Below are 15282 nucleotides of genomic sequence, written 5' to 3'. Positions count from 1 at the left end.
GGAGCAACTAATAATCTGTATTTTTTTTAAATAGTTAAATTACTTTGCTAAATCTCTAAGTAACTTTTGTGTTGTGTAGTAATAAATAAATAAATAAATAAATAAATAAATAAATAAATAAATAAATGTTTTAAAAAAGGAGCAACTAATAATCTGTATTTTTTTTAAATAGTTAAATTACTTTGCTAAATCTCTAAGCACCTTTTGTGTTGTGTAGTAATAAATAAATGAATAAATGAACAGATACATAGATAGATAGATAAATAAATAAATAGATACCTTTGTTGTGTAGGGGGCTCCTCTCCTGGGTGTGGACATAAATAACAATAAGTGAGCATGAAACTAATAAGAGTATGCTAATGACAGTCAAAGTAATGGATTACTTGACAATGTCTCCAGGATCGTCGCCGTCTCATTCCAGGAGACCGTTCCTGGTGTCCCGTTGGAGACAGTTCTGGTTCTCCCCCGTCACCTCCTTCCTGGGCAACGTGCTGACGTACTTCATGTTCCTCTGCCTCTTCGCTTACATTCTGCTGGTGGACTTCAAGCCGCCGCCGCCGGACGGACCGTCTACCACCGAGCTCGTGCTCTACTTGTGGGTCTTCACCTTAGTGTGCGAGGAGATCCGGCAGGTCGGTGCACCGACGTTCTGAACCTTTTTCAGAAATAAGAGAGCGTCTCTGTCACTGTTTGGGCTTGACTGCAATATTTAGTTCAATCAAAGATGGTAGAGGGGATGAGAGTGTTTCTTTGATACACTGATTTATTATCAAGGTGGGTTAGTTTGTCAGAGCCGTGATTCTGTTATTCATTGTCACAAAAAGCAATATTTGATATTGGATTTTTTTTTGCATCTGTCCTCTGACAGTATTTTTACTTTTCCTCCTGCGCAGACCTTCTTTGTGGGCGGTGCGTTTGTGACTCAGCGGATGAAGAACTACATCCAGGATGTGTGGAACAAATGCGACCTCACAGCCATTTCTCTCTTCATTTTGGGTCTGTGCTGCAGGTGAGTCTGTCCCGAAACCACAGGCCTGAAACCTTCCACCAGCAAGACAACGTTTCTCGCCATTTTTCAGCGGATAAAATTAGACCGAAGCCCTGAAACATTTTAAGCTTTAAAATGACGACGAGACAGCTCATAAATTCGAATACATCATCTTGATGTTCGTACTAAGACTGTAGTTTACGACGTGGGCAGTATGTGGATCATTATACCAACATGATTCAAATAAATACTCTTTCATATGGAGTTGCAGCTCTAATAACCTCTTGGAAACATTTCATGGCATTCCTGTGGGAGCTGTGCTCATTCATTCTGCATTTCACACATTAACAAATCTCAAGAATACCAGGAAGCACTTAGAAATCAAGAACTCTTCTGGGGCCCCTCAACTCTGCAGTCTCAAACATGATTGAAATACAAAACTAAGATGGATCTCCATCAAAGTTTTATTCCACAAGCTGAATAATTCGATTCATGCTTGTTCTCACAGTAATAATATGTGTATTAATTCTGCATCCAGATGTTCATATCTTGAACCGAATCACTGTTCGTTTGATTATTTAAAGAATCTAACCCGCAAAATAACAAACTCAGAAGTCCGTAAATATCCACAATATCTCATCCAAATTCATATGATGCTTATTTAAGCAACACGTGCAAGAACTTACGCACAAACACGGATTAGAAAACCCTTCTTATGGTTTGTAATTTCACAGTTTTGACCTGAGACATGAAGAAAAAAACCCTGTAAACTCATTGAAGCTCCATGTTTCTAATGTGATTCATCAGTGAAAGTGATCAGTGTTGAAGTCTGCTTCACATCAGAGCAAGGCGTACCTTCAGGTCAGGGGGAGACCCCCCCCCCCCCCTCCCAATGGGAAACCAACTTCAACTTCAGATAAATGACGATTAATCACCTCAATAATGTGTATGAAAATTGTAGTAATACTAAAATCAAAGTAACTGGATATTGAAAACCCCCACCTGCAATACCTTAGTGCACCTGGAGCAGAGTCTCTCTGCAGGATTTTATAATGTCCAACGGAGTTTTGGTCTTCGTGGTCCCAAAATGGACCGTATGGTCAAGATGAAGATTCTTTCATTTCTTTTAAAGCTTTAATGTATTTTTTTTATTAATATGTTTTTGGATTTATTTGTAAAGCACTGTGAATTGCTCTGTGTTTGAATGGTGCTCTATAAATGAATTTGCCTTGAATTGTGACCGGCTGCTTTGGTTCTCCAGGATGTTGCCGTGGTCCTACGATTTCGGCCGCTCCGTGCTGGCCATCGACTACATGGTCTTCACTCTTCGTCTCATCCACATATTTGCCATCCACCGACAGCTCGGACCCAAGATCATCATCGTGGGCAAAATGGTGGGCGGGGGCTGTTGATTCCACTTTTACCAAGAAGGCTGAAAAACCTCTGTGAAGGTTTGTGGTTCTGGACCAGAGGCTTCAGTTCTCACCATGTGTGTGTGTGTGTGTGTGTGTGTGTCTGACCTCCAGGTGAAAGACTTGTTCTTCTTCCTGTTCTTCCTGGCCGTCTGGCTCATGGCTCACGGAGTGACCAATCAGGCTCTGCTCTACTCGTACGACTCTCGTCCCAACTGGATCTTCCGCAGAGTCTTTTACAGACCGTACCTGCACATCTTTGGACAAATCCCCATTGACGAAATGGACAGTGAGTGGCGCAGTCAGCTTTAAACAATTGTGTAGACTGACCAGCCATAACATTATGACCACCTATGAAGGAGGGCGGAAAAAATACAGATCGTCGTCTCTTTGTGGTAGAAATCGGGCAGCGATGGAACATTTCATGTGTTAAATGGAAAAGACGATATTTTGCGATGGTGCAGAGCAATAACCAATTGGCTCATTCAGTGGTGCAGTTGACACCCGCCTGCTCACTTCACAACTTCTATCTGCCAGACATCACAGCAAACCTTCAGATTTCAAGAGGAGGGAGGATCTTTCTTTTTCAGTAAAAGCGGAAACTGCACAATATTAAGCTCATTTTAACAGCTGCGTGTCCGGAAAATATCATCCATCAACAGGAAACAAACCCCTGAAATAATATCAGACTATTGTCATCAGTTGTTGGGATCGATGGGCAATAAAAGGTGCTTCTCATCGACACTCACTAAATCTTTAAAATGAAAACTCGGAAATGACACGTACAGCAAATCTAGTTGCTTATAAAAAATGTGTCTTTTAAAGGAAATTGATTAACAACTTAAAAAGGAAGAATCCATCTGGGAAAAGAATCCCCCCAGACCCCAGAATTCTTTTGCAAAACACAATAATACCAGAAAGCAGCCGTCATGATTTAAGTTTACATGTTCTTTGTGTGAATATTGAAGTTTGCAGCTTGTTCTGTCCAGTAAATGCATCAAGTGTTAATCATGTGGCCTTTGGGCCAAAACACAAGAAAACTTAGGAAATAGTAACCGACCCACTGCTGGAGCCGGCCGCTCACCAAACTCTGGACTTAAATTCTGCACACTGCACCTTTCATGTCAGTCGTGTGTTTCCTGTCGGGTCGCAGTTGACAAACTGGAGCCAGAGAAGTGCACCCTCAACCGGACCCTGATCGACGCCGGAGCAGAGCCGTGTCTCAGCACGTACGCCAACTGGCTGGCCGTCATCCTCCTCGTCATCTACCTGCTCTTCACCAACATCGTGCTGGTCAACCTGCTCATCGCCATGTTCAGGTGCACCGACGTTCGCGTCACAACCGGACCTCCGCCCCCCTCCGCACGTCCTTTACGCTCCAACTCCCTTCAATCCACAGCTACACCTTCTCCAAGGTGCAGGAGCGCAGCGACACCTACTGGAAGTTCCAGCGCTACAACCTGATCGTGGAGTACCACTCCAGGCCCAGTCTGCCTCCGCCCTTCATCATCATCTCGCACATCCACCTTCTGCTCAAGAGATACATCCGCAATATCCCCTCGGTGAAGAGCCAACACTTCGGTGAGTGGTTGCTGGAAGAGCCATGACCCCCCCCCCCCCCCCGACATGTCTTCTCTCTTTTCTTTTTTTTTTTAACCTTAAATTCACTCACTAATATAGTCATTTGCAGTCATTTTATCTGATATCTTGCACTAATGTGAAAAATCAACTCATGACAGCAGTTTTCTTCTTTTCGCCTTTGCCTGATGTAGAGTTCGTGCGGTGCCTCCTCCGTCCTGTGGGCGGCAGTAGTGAGTCCACTTTCAGCAGTTTCTTTCTTTTTAGTGTCTGAATCAGCTGCTGCTTTTTGTTCCGAGAACGGTAGAAGGACTCACTACGCCACCTGGTGGTGAAATCTGGACTGTTTGTGTTGCAGCTGTTAGATTTCTCTCCATTATTCTGATGATATGTGAAGGTTTAAAACTTAAATGAAAGAATGTTTGACCGCTGTGGTTTCCACTGTTAAAATCCACTTTCCTAAGGGCATGTCCACACGAGAACGGTGCTTCATGGAACCGCATCGTTTTTATCTGATCAACCACACGGCACAGCGTTTTAGGAGCCCGAAAACTGAGTTTAAAAACAACAAACGGGCTCCAGAGTGGCAATTTGAAAACGCTGCCTTAGCTTGTATATGGGCAAAGTCCACGTTAGATAAAAACGATGATGTCATCGCCCCACCTCAGGATCCGATTACCCCACCACCCTCCCCACGATGTCACCTAACAACAACAATGGTGGACTACATGCTCCAGATCGAGCTGCGGAAGCTTCTGATGCTCGTTGCTTTAATAAGGCCAGATGTTAGATTTCTGGAGCATGAAGATTTTCTTCTCTATCTTTGGTGTATTTCTGTGGCAGACTTACAGCGCCACCTATTAGCTAAGCATATGTACTATATCATTTTGAGCCATTTTCATGGTGCCGTGAACACAGGAAACTTTCTAAGACGGATTGAAGAAAAGATAATATTGACTTGTGTGGACGGGGACTAAGGCTCTCAAGTTTCCAGCACATTGTAATTTCAGAGGAAGTACTTCCTCCTCTTCCCAAGATGGGCATGTGTGGGCGGAGCCAGTTCAGCTCACACAGACACAGCAGATTCTGAATGCAGCTCCTATGATCCAATATTTGGATTGGAATAATGGATGAACATCAAGGAAAAGCTGGATTTGGAGCAATAAACTTTGATTACAACGTTTTTGGATCAACGAGACCCTGTGAGAGTGTTGAAAAGCTGAATAATAGGACTCCTTTAAAGTGTATGATGGAGGATTTCTCTAAAACGTGTCTTAAATCAGCACTTTTGATGATTTTTATTTTTCATTGCTGTAGCAACAATCCCATCAGTGTTTCCAAACTGTAAAGTGCAGATTAAGGAAAGTGTGGTTGAAGTGGAGTAGAACTTGATTTTGCCTCTCTGAGGTCGTGAACCGAAATCCTGAACCCTGGGCCCACAATTCTGGATCCATGTCTGTATCAAAGTCACCAGACTACAAACTAAAGATCCCCATCGTCCAGCAGGTGGACGGTCTTCGCTGACATCCCTGACCTGTTCTGATCCGGTCTGTCCACAGCTCTGGACCTGCGGGGCAGGAAGGCCAGCAAGCTCAACACATGGGAGGCGATCCAGAAGGAAACGCTGCTGTCGGCCCAGAACAAGAGGCTGAGGGAGAGCGACTCGGCGCGACTCCAACGCACGTCGGTCAAGTGAGTTTCCTCTGACAAGAGACCAAATGTTTCTTTATTTTTCTTGCGAGTTCACAATGAATCTGGGCCTATCAGATGCACTTAGTTTGATATGGTGTGTGTGTGTGTGTGTGTGTGTGTGTGTGTGTGTGTGTGTTTGTAGGGTGGACAGCGTGCTCAAACAGATGGTAGAGATCCGGGACCACGACCGAAGGCTGCGGCTGCTGGAGGCCGAGGTCAGCATGTGCAACATTCACACATTCATCTACAGCGATTGTGCAGCTCCCTCCTCTCCCTCCTCTATCCCTCCTCTCCCTCCTCTATCCCTCCTCTATCCCTCCTCTGCTGCTCTTATCTTGGTCAGAATTCACACACACAAAAAAAAGTCTGTGTGTTGTGTGACCGGTTCACTCACCACTTGTATGGGCAGATCGGGGTGTGTGTGTGTGTGTGCGTGTGTGTGTGTGTGTGTGCGTGTGTGCGTGTGTGCGTGTGTGTGTCCATGCTGTGTCTGGTTTCGGTGCAGCTGTCCGCCTTTGTGCCTGCTCAGCACTCTTGTCCCGTGCCTCTTTCCCAGCTGGAGTACTGCTGCAGCGCCCTCTCCTGGATGGCAGACGCTCTGTCTCAGAGTGAGTTAGTTAAAGCAGACCGGCCTCCCCCGCTCCTCAGAGGTGAACACACCCCCACACATCAATGCACATGAACCACAACCGGCACGATTTTATGGTATGAGCCTGTCAGACCGCACGGAGGGCAAAACCCCCTGAATGTTCCGTTATTTTATAAAGGCTGAGGCCAGTCTGAGGTAAAGACAGACATTTACAGGTCCGTTTAAGCACAGAAACACCCCAATAAACCTCTCCTGCTTTGGTTTTGCAGGTGAAATAATAGAACAACACTATTTCTGGGGGCTGAACTTTTTCTTGGACGCAATGTTATTAGAGGAAAAATGGTTTGGACCAAGTGACCTACCGCACCAATTTAATCACAAGTAAAAAAATATTCTCTAATCCAGCGAGAAAGGAGGTTTTCTGAAAACTTCCTGAAGTTAGTCAGCTGTTAGTTGTGTAACCTGTCTTTGGTTACAGAGAGAGATTTTGTTGTATAACTGAATTTTTGGTCCCAATAAAGTAGGCAACTTGTTAAATAATTCAACGTGAGCTGTTTCAAAAAGTGTCAATACTTTAGTTTTCTTCAGTATGATCGCCTCAAAAATGATATCAATGGTGATCGCTACGACCTGATTCCTTTTTCTTTTTTTTTTGAAATTGTAATTATACATAATCGAAAAGTATGAATAATATTACCTTACAAGATGTGAAAGTTCTGAGAAAAACAAGGAAACCAAACCAAACAAAAACAAAAAAGATAAGTGAATTGAATAAAATACCAAAGGGAAGAAAATCAACAGTCTTGGTCAAAGTGGCACAGTTCTTTGTAACTAATATTAAAATGATTATTATCATTCAAAATGGCAGTTTCATTCAAAAATGAGGTAAAGTTCAATGTAATATTACAAAAATACGTGTGAAATATCAAAGTGATGAAAAGAAGTTGAACTTAAAGGTGGAACAACACAATCTGGGAATATTTCCAGGTCGGTTCTGTAAAAATATTCACCAGTGAGATCTGTGCTTTGAAATAATCTGACGTCTCGTGTCTGTTTTCTACCCGATCTCATCGTTCTTCTTATCCTCTGTTGCAGATCTGGGTCCTCTGTCGCCAAGCTGACCCCCCCCCCCCCCCCCCCCCCACACACACACACACACACTCAGGTCGTCTGTCTCACTGTTTATGTCTTTTTAGTTCCTGTTTTCTTTCTATCGCCTGAGATTTTCCTACCAGTGGGATCAAGTGTGTGGTGGTTGGTACTCTGGCTGCACAGTCAGAGTGGCCCGGTTCGATTCTGGATTCACGCTGTAACGAACGGATCGCCTCTCCGCGATCCGTCTGACATGCAACCTAAACATGTACGAGGAAATATTGTGACTTTTTGCTGTTTCGCTTCAGGCTTTTTCATTTCTTGGAAGCAGAATTAAATGATCGTTAAAAAGAATGTGACACTCGGCTGCGCTAGTCTGAGAATCATTATTTCAGGATGTTTCACCGCCGAGAGGAAGTGAACAATACAGACTTTTATGTCTGTGTTCATTTCAACGTGTCTTCATATTTATAGGTCATTAAGTAACAGCGCAGTGTTTTCTGAGTGTGTTTCAATGTAAAACACCCTGAAGTGCCCCTTGCACATCATAACACATGTTAACAGGCATTACATGGACCTTGAATCTAACATATTTCACTCTTTCCGGCTTAAAAAGTCTCTAAATCATCAATATTTCTCATTGAATTCCTACTGAGTACCACTGTCCTTCTATATTATGTGTTGTTTGCACCAAAGTAGATTAAATGATGCTCCTGACAGGAATGGACATATGTTTGAAAATGAGCTTTGCTCTCTCGCCGTTTTCATACTTTATTACATTTTCAAGTTAAATGAGGTGAGCTGACTGGAATGAAATGATGCCTTGAAGAAGACAGAACAATGCAAGCAGACATTTGGCGTCGCAGTTTAACTATAAATCCCACAAATTGTTGTCGATTGTACGGTTATTTGTCTGAAAGAAATGCAGAAGACAAACTATAGAAGCACTTTCCCGATGAATCTGCAGGTTGTTTCCACCGAGTGGCTAAAGAAACGTGTTAAAGAAATGAATTAAACAATACTGAAAGATAACGGCTGCTTTCTCAGGGAGGGAAAACCTGCACAGAGCTGCACTTAAACAATAAACTGGACAGGGACTTCTCGGCTCATTCTGTCACCGTTACTCTTTAAAAAGAGCCAAATAAAATGGAAAAAACAAAAAAAAGCAATGAAGGCAGAGTGTGTGGGTTCCTGCTTTTATATGGGTCTTTTTTATTAGTTGTGCTGGACAGTGATGCGACACTTTAAATGTATGTTTCGAACAAAGGTTTTGTTGGTATTTTATAAACTGTTAAACTGTCTGTATTTGCGTTTCCTCTGCAGATGTGAATAAACTTGCACCTCTTTGATAAAAAGCTTTCTCTCACTTTGCATGAAAACCCATTTTAGGCTCTCACACTTATTTCTCTTCACGTGTTCATCTGGAACGGGCTTCATCAGTGGAAATATTGCACGTGATGATGAACAACAACTCTAAATATTCGCCTTTTAATGAGATCAGGAAGAAATGCATTGGAGCCTAATGTGGCCCGAAACTGTTCCAGAAACAGGATTAGCTGATAGAGATGAGCACTTGTGGCAATAAAAACCCAACAGAATCCTATTAGTCCAGTTTATCACAGCTGGATGTTGGATGTATTTGTATGTTTTTTGTTGTTGTTTTTTTTGGGAGTCTGTTTCCCATTTATGTGTAAGGTGATATTTTAAAGTCAGTTATTCCAACGGTAAACCGACTTCAAAAGAGAAACTGGTTTAATATGGAAAAAAAATCATAGTGGTGACGATGATATTGAAATGAGAAAATGATAGGACAAGTTACCTGGAAAACAGAAAATCATTTGTAGAAATAGGTGAACACGAATCAGATTATATGGACATTAGTTGCGGGGTGCCACAGGGGTCAATATGAGGACACTCATATGTTTTGCTGTGGGGAGAATCTGCAGTGGATTTGTGAATATGAGCACTACAGAACTCAATAATTAAAAAAATGTGATTTGACAGGAACAAATTATCACTGAATTTAAGCAAACAAAGATCATGGACACATAATGCACCTAATGATCACAAACACAACACATTGAAAGAGAATACATTTCTTGGAGTGACCACACAATATCCTGGAGAGCACATATTAAAGCAAAGACGTCTACTGCAATTTATGAGAAATGAAGACAACTCTGTTCAAATCATCCACCGCTCTGTACTGCTCATTATTGTACGCAATATGTACGTTACAGGACATTACACTGGACCATCAAGAACACGTAAACCCACTGTTTCTACGAACCAACAACTTCTAAGTCACAGATTCACTGGTAGTTAAATTCAAGACTTCACAAATTATGCGTAAAGGTTGAAAGGATCTGTTCCCCAAAAATATACAGAATAATAGAGAGAAGGTGGCTCTTACCAGAGAGCAGAATTAAACTCACGAGGTTATATTAAACAGCTTTTCAACACTTTCACATGGGTCTCAAAAACGTTGTAATCAAAGTTTATTGCCCCAAATCCAGTTTTTCCTTGATTTTCCTCCATTTGAATATTGGATCATAGGAGCTGCATTCAGAATCTGCTGTGTCTGTGTGAGCTGGACTGGCTCCACCCACATATGCCCATCTTGGGAAGAGGAGGAAGTACTTCCTCTCGTGGTGCCATGTGCCAGACCAGAGCTGCCTAATTGTGGGAGGAGTCAAAGGGAGGGCCTACCTTGATTGTGATTGGCTAAACCCCCGATGACACTATATAGGGTTTGAGTTCTGATTGGCTGGTTTTTAAAGACTGAAACAAGCCAGGGAGAGAGAGGACAGACTGTCTTCACTTCTGGGTCGTCACTCCAGGTACAGGGACGATTATTACTGTTGGAAAACCATTAGAAAGTGAATTTTGCACAATATGACCCATTTAAAAACATAACTGCACGTCAGTCCTTGGTACTCCACTATAACTCCACTTTCCAGGAGGCACTTTCTGTTGCAGGAGCCCACGATGCCACATGGCTCCCTGTTTTATTCACACTGCACGAGCAATGCACCGCCCCCCATGTTGGACTGGACTGTTGGCGGGCCCATATATCTATGCTTGTTCAGACTGTGGCCAACCCACTGCCGGAAAATCAAGAAGCAACATCGCAACGTTAAAATCAACTACTGTATGTTCAGTGGCTGCATCGACGCAGAATCACACGTGGAAGAACAAGTGGTTTCCTAACCAGCAGGAAAAAAGGAAATAAAGAGTTTTATAACTTGATTAAAAACACATCATTACCTAAGAAGAGAAATGACAGTAATGTGAAACATGACATGGTAATGGAAGTATCAAGTCTTTTACTATCGTTCTGCACTGTCAGTCCTACACACACACACACACACACGCACACACACACACACACGCACACACACGCACACGCACACACACACACACACACACACACAGGCCTCTTTCGGTAACTGTATCGTGGAAAGTGATTTCCCTCTTTAGACCGTCCTTACATGGAAAGAGCTCGGGGTGAAATTGGCAGTGGATTGGATTCAGAGAGGAAAATGAATCCTGCTGTGGGACGTCAGCTCCGCTTGACGAATGGCCGCGCGAAGTGCACTGGCTGTCAACTCTTTACCTCACAACACCCTGCCCGGCACCTCAAATAGCACCCATTCCTTCAGTTTTCCCCCCCCACCCAGACACGTTGGAGTTAAATGAGGTCGCGTGTTAATGTCTGCACTTTTACACTTTAGTCTTCAAACTCAAGCGGAGACGCCGTCGGATGCGGCCGGGCCGGCATTCGGCCCGACCGTCCGTCGACGGGTTTCCTCTTTCTGCTTTGACACTGCGCGTGAAGCAGAAATCGACCAGGAGTTGCAGTCGACTAAATAGGTCAAGTGGGTCAATGCAGGCAGACTCATGGTCCAAACTGAGAGAGAAGAAATGCCTCTGGCATGTCTGGACTCAGCTCCACTTTCAGCCACTTTGCAGTCTTCATCTTGATCTGATGTCGTCTCTCGTTCTGTCCTCGGCTCTTTCCACCTCAGCTGTTTTCTCCCACACTATAAGACTCTTTATCAAAGGATAGTTTCAAAAAAAGCAGTTTCTATAATGTGCTAAATGCTAAATAATGCTCTCAACCCTGATCTGCAGGGTTACTCGCAGAGTGGTGTTTAAATAAAATCTAACAGGGAAGAAGAAGACTCAGTGTGTTTAATTTAGTTGTGCTGAGGCGTCATCTCAGGCACCTGTTTTATTAATCTGAGAGCATCAGGAGCATGCCCACAGCAACCTCCATTCACTTTCTTCCAGATCTCATGCATGAGCTGACAAGAAGTGTCACTACTAATGAAGTACTAGTATTATTAGACAAGATTTTTTTTTTTATGGCTGTATGTTTTTTAATGTTTCCTTATGACCCCCTAAATGCATGCAAAGTATGCTAATATTTCTTTAAGATTATCTACAGTGTTTTCTTGTCTGTGAATACAACATCCATATATATATATATATATATATATATATATATATATATATATATAAGATATCATATTCCTTTATCTTTATTTCAGTGATTATGAGTTTGATGATATATCCTAATTTCCTAATGACATTTACACATCTTTGGTGTAACAGACATATGGGGGGGGGCTTCTTATGTTTTCCCCACCGCATAAAAATAGATGACATTGTATAAGTGTACCTGATGGCTCAGCAGTGTTGTAAATAAGGCGGGATACACTCACGTGTTACAGTAACGCCACTAATTTAGAAATTAACACACAGTGGCTGGAGTTTAATTGGCTCTATCGTTCAGCTGTCGTCTCTTCATTCAGCTCACAAACCAACAGTTAGGATCAGTGTTGATACTTCCAGAACTACTTTTCCTAACTTTACTATCTCGCTAAACTCCGGTTTAGCAGAGTAAAAGAAATCCCGCTGCGGCTAACGTTAGCATTAGCATTAATCCACAGACCCGGTGATTAGCATCAGCGTGGTTAGTTAGCAGTTAGCTTCCCTTTCTAAGAGCTACCGTACGTTCAGTGTCGTCTCTAGATGTAAATACTTGGTGGGGCAAGATTTTATTTAGATCGAGTGACACTATTGAATTCCAAAGTAAAGTGTGTGCACAACCTTTAAGCCACAACATTACAACAACCATATAGGAGTTGATCCCGTAAAAATGTTGAGCCATGGAAATAGCGGATCAAAAAAAAGAAATTCAATAAAAATAAAGAAATATCAAGGAAGGGGTTAGAACCAGGTCATGATGGTTCACAGACGCAGCTCCACCACTCAACCACAAGTAAAACTCCAAATTAATGAGATTCTTAAAAAATGTTCCTCACCGTGTCACACAGTTTACAACTACTTGCTTTAATTTTCTCTGCTAAACTAAGCGTTTCAAACTCGTCCTCGTAAATAATCAAACAAATTTTTATTCAAAAGCGTTTGTTAGCTTTAGCTGCTAACAAGATGGTATTTGTGACGACTCGCTCCGGTTCTGTGAAGCTCCGCCTCAATCAGCACCAGCCAATCAGCTTTGAGCATCTAAATGGCGTTGTTAGTGGGGCTTCGGGCTTCAAGCCCCACTTGGCATCAAAATCCCGTGATCTGAATGAACGGAGCCACAGCCTGAGCATGCGCACTTTCACTTTACCGCATCCAATACACACTGCATGGTGAGAGAGGGGCGAGCCCCACTAATGCACCATCAGTGTGGATCAGGAGAAAACAACCCTAAACCGCACGAGGAGACCAATAACCAGGGAGTACAGTCCTCACACAGTAATTATGTGCTATATAAGAGGATGTTTTATTCACAGACAAGAAAATACTGTAGATAATCTTAAAGAAATATTAGCATACTTTGCATGCAGTTCTTTCTGATGACACCAGGTGGGGCTCAGCCCCAACTGCCCCAAATGACCAGTCGCCCCTGCGTACGTTGATCCGGTTCTTTCAAGAAGTGCGAACATCCAAATTGTAGAGCATCTTCCTCCTCTAACATCCAGATTATAGAGCATCTCCCCCGCTCACATCCAGATTATAGAGCATATTCCTCCACTAACATCCAGTTTATAGAGCATATTCCTTCTCTAACATCCAGACTATAGAGCATCTTCCTCCACTAACATCAAGATTATGGAGTGTCTTACTTATCTAACATCCAGATTATAGAGTATCTTCTTCCTCGAACATTTAGATTATAGAGCAACTTCCCCATCTAGCGTCTAGATTATAGAGCATCTTCCTCCCTCTAGCGTCCAGACTATAGAGCATCTTCCTCCTCTAACATCCAGATTATAGGGCATCTTCCTCCTCGAACATCTAGATTATAGAGCATCCCCCTCCTCGTCTAACGGCTAGATTATAGAGCATCTTCCTCCCTCTAGCGTCCAGATGATAGAGCTTCTTTCTCCCACTAACTGATGTAACTTCAGATGGGCTGACATCAGCATTAATATCAATAAAAAGTAATGCAAGGGTTCATTTTTAGAGCGTTTGCATATTAGTAGAGCAGCTCCTCTGTCATCATGTATTTTTAGTAACATCACAACACTCTATGTCCCCTTTTTTGTGGATATTTTGGTGTGACTTCAGAAGTATATATATATGAAGGAAATCTGTGTCACTGTCAGTTCAGATGACAGGAAACCAACATGCCATTCAAACACTCCTCACACTGCTTCAAACCAGAGCGGCCAGCGGTCCAGTCACAGAGTCTGGTTTGAGAGGTTTGGGAGGTTTCAGAAGCCCCCGTCACTGACCACCTTCTCCATGCAGTGGAGGTGAGAATTGACAGAGGGAGTGGGATACTGTGCCGGTCCCACAAACAGAGCCAGGGATGCTCACATTACACTGACTCTGAGACTGTGCAGTTTTAAATAGAGCGCTTGTCAACTCCTCCCTGCACAAATCTGTCTATTTTGGGGACAGCATGTAGGGGGAGGGACATACAAGTGGATGGGCTGGAGATCAGTGTCTTGGTTTGGCCTGGACTCCTGCTAGTGCATATGCGCTGGCTGCATCAGCACGATGGAGACACCAGAGATATAAGATATAGTTTGAGAAAAGTCCACCGGAAAACGGCCAACTTGCACAAATCTCAAAGGCTCCAGAAGGCTGAGGCCTCTCCGGCGTCCCCCGCCTGCAGACGTGTCCACTACGCCTCGCACTTTGATAGTGTTACACAACAAAGTGATGGTTTAGTATTCCTAGAGCTAAAAATGTTTGTCCTCTGGACAGCGGAAGATCCTTCGGTCATTAAAAAGAAATAGATTCGTCCCCTTCGGACTCTGAATTTGACTTGTGGCAGAAGTCCTATTGGACCGCCGGGGGAGACGTTGGCGCAATGTCTCAAGAAATCGAGCTCCATTCGCAGGATTGTCCCACTAATGTTCACTGCCAGACATGCGTACCAGCACAGTAAATCAGGTTACCTTTATGGCTCAAGGTGGGCAGTTGTTGAAGCACCAAGAAGCAGAACTCGTCTGCGGCAGCTCTGGATAGGCTTTAGGCGGGGGAACGGGGTTCCCATCAGAAAGCACTTTGTGTGTAACTTCCATGGCAGTAACATGAGTTAGCGTTTTATCAGAGAACAAGCCCTGCGTCTAACACTGTCCTTGTTTGTTTGTTTGTTTGTTTGTTTTAAGGCGTTTTCATGTTTCCCCTCAAACCTGAAGTATTAGTTATACAAAGGCATAACATTTATTATAGCTGATGCAATGTGACATAATGTTACGTAATACAACACAATGATGTTCCAGAATGTTGTAACAATGATTTGATTTGCAGTTACACAGATGACATTAGTGTCTTTGTTCTTCCAAGCAGCGTTTCAGGACAAGCAGATCATTTTTCCTGGATTTTTTTTTTCTGGTTATGAAATTATGTTACAGTAATGAAATTGAATACGATGTGATTTCGACACAGTGTTTTATTTTGGA

At 42.9% G+C, this 15282-nt stretch overlaps 1 protein-coding gene across 1 annotated transcript in view; it reads left to right on the top strand.

The window, feature by feature from the left end:
- trpm4a (transient receptor potential cation channel, subfamily M, member 4a) overlaps positions 1-8701 on the top strand; it is a 33362-nt gene extending 24661 nt beyond the window's left edge. Inside the window, exons 19-28 of the mRNA XM_080488322.1 lie at positions 400-632; positions 894-1009; positions 2250-2382; positions 2515-2689; positions 3554-3719; positions 3800-3981; positions 5538-5670; positions 5813-5885; positions 6227-6320; positions 7355-8701. Coding sequence (XP_080344448.1) covers positions 400-632; positions 894-1009; positions 2250-2382; positions 2515-2689; positions 3554-3719; positions 3800-3981; positions 5538-5670; positions 5813-5885; positions 6227-6320; positions 7355-7380 — 1331 coding nt within the window. The 3' untranslated portion in view covers positions 7381-8701. The remainder of the gene's footprint in view (positions 1-399; positions 633-893; positions 1010-2249; positions 2383-2514; positions 2690-3553; positions 3720-3799; positions 3982-5537; positions 5671-5812; positions 5886-6226; positions 6321-7354) is intronic.
- The last annotated feature ends 6581 nt before the right edge of the window (positions 8702-15282 follow it).

This window comes from Lipophrys pholis (genome assembly GCF_963383615.2).
Source record: "Lipophrys pholis genome assembly, chromosome: 19".
NCBI classification, from domain to species: domain Eukaryota; kingdom Metazoa; phylum Chordata; class Actinopteri; order Blenniiformes; family Blenniidae; genus Lipophrys; species Lipophrys pholis.
The sequence above is the reverse complement of the archived record's forward strand: the minus strand, read 5'-3'. Positions and strand labels throughout refer to the sequence as shown.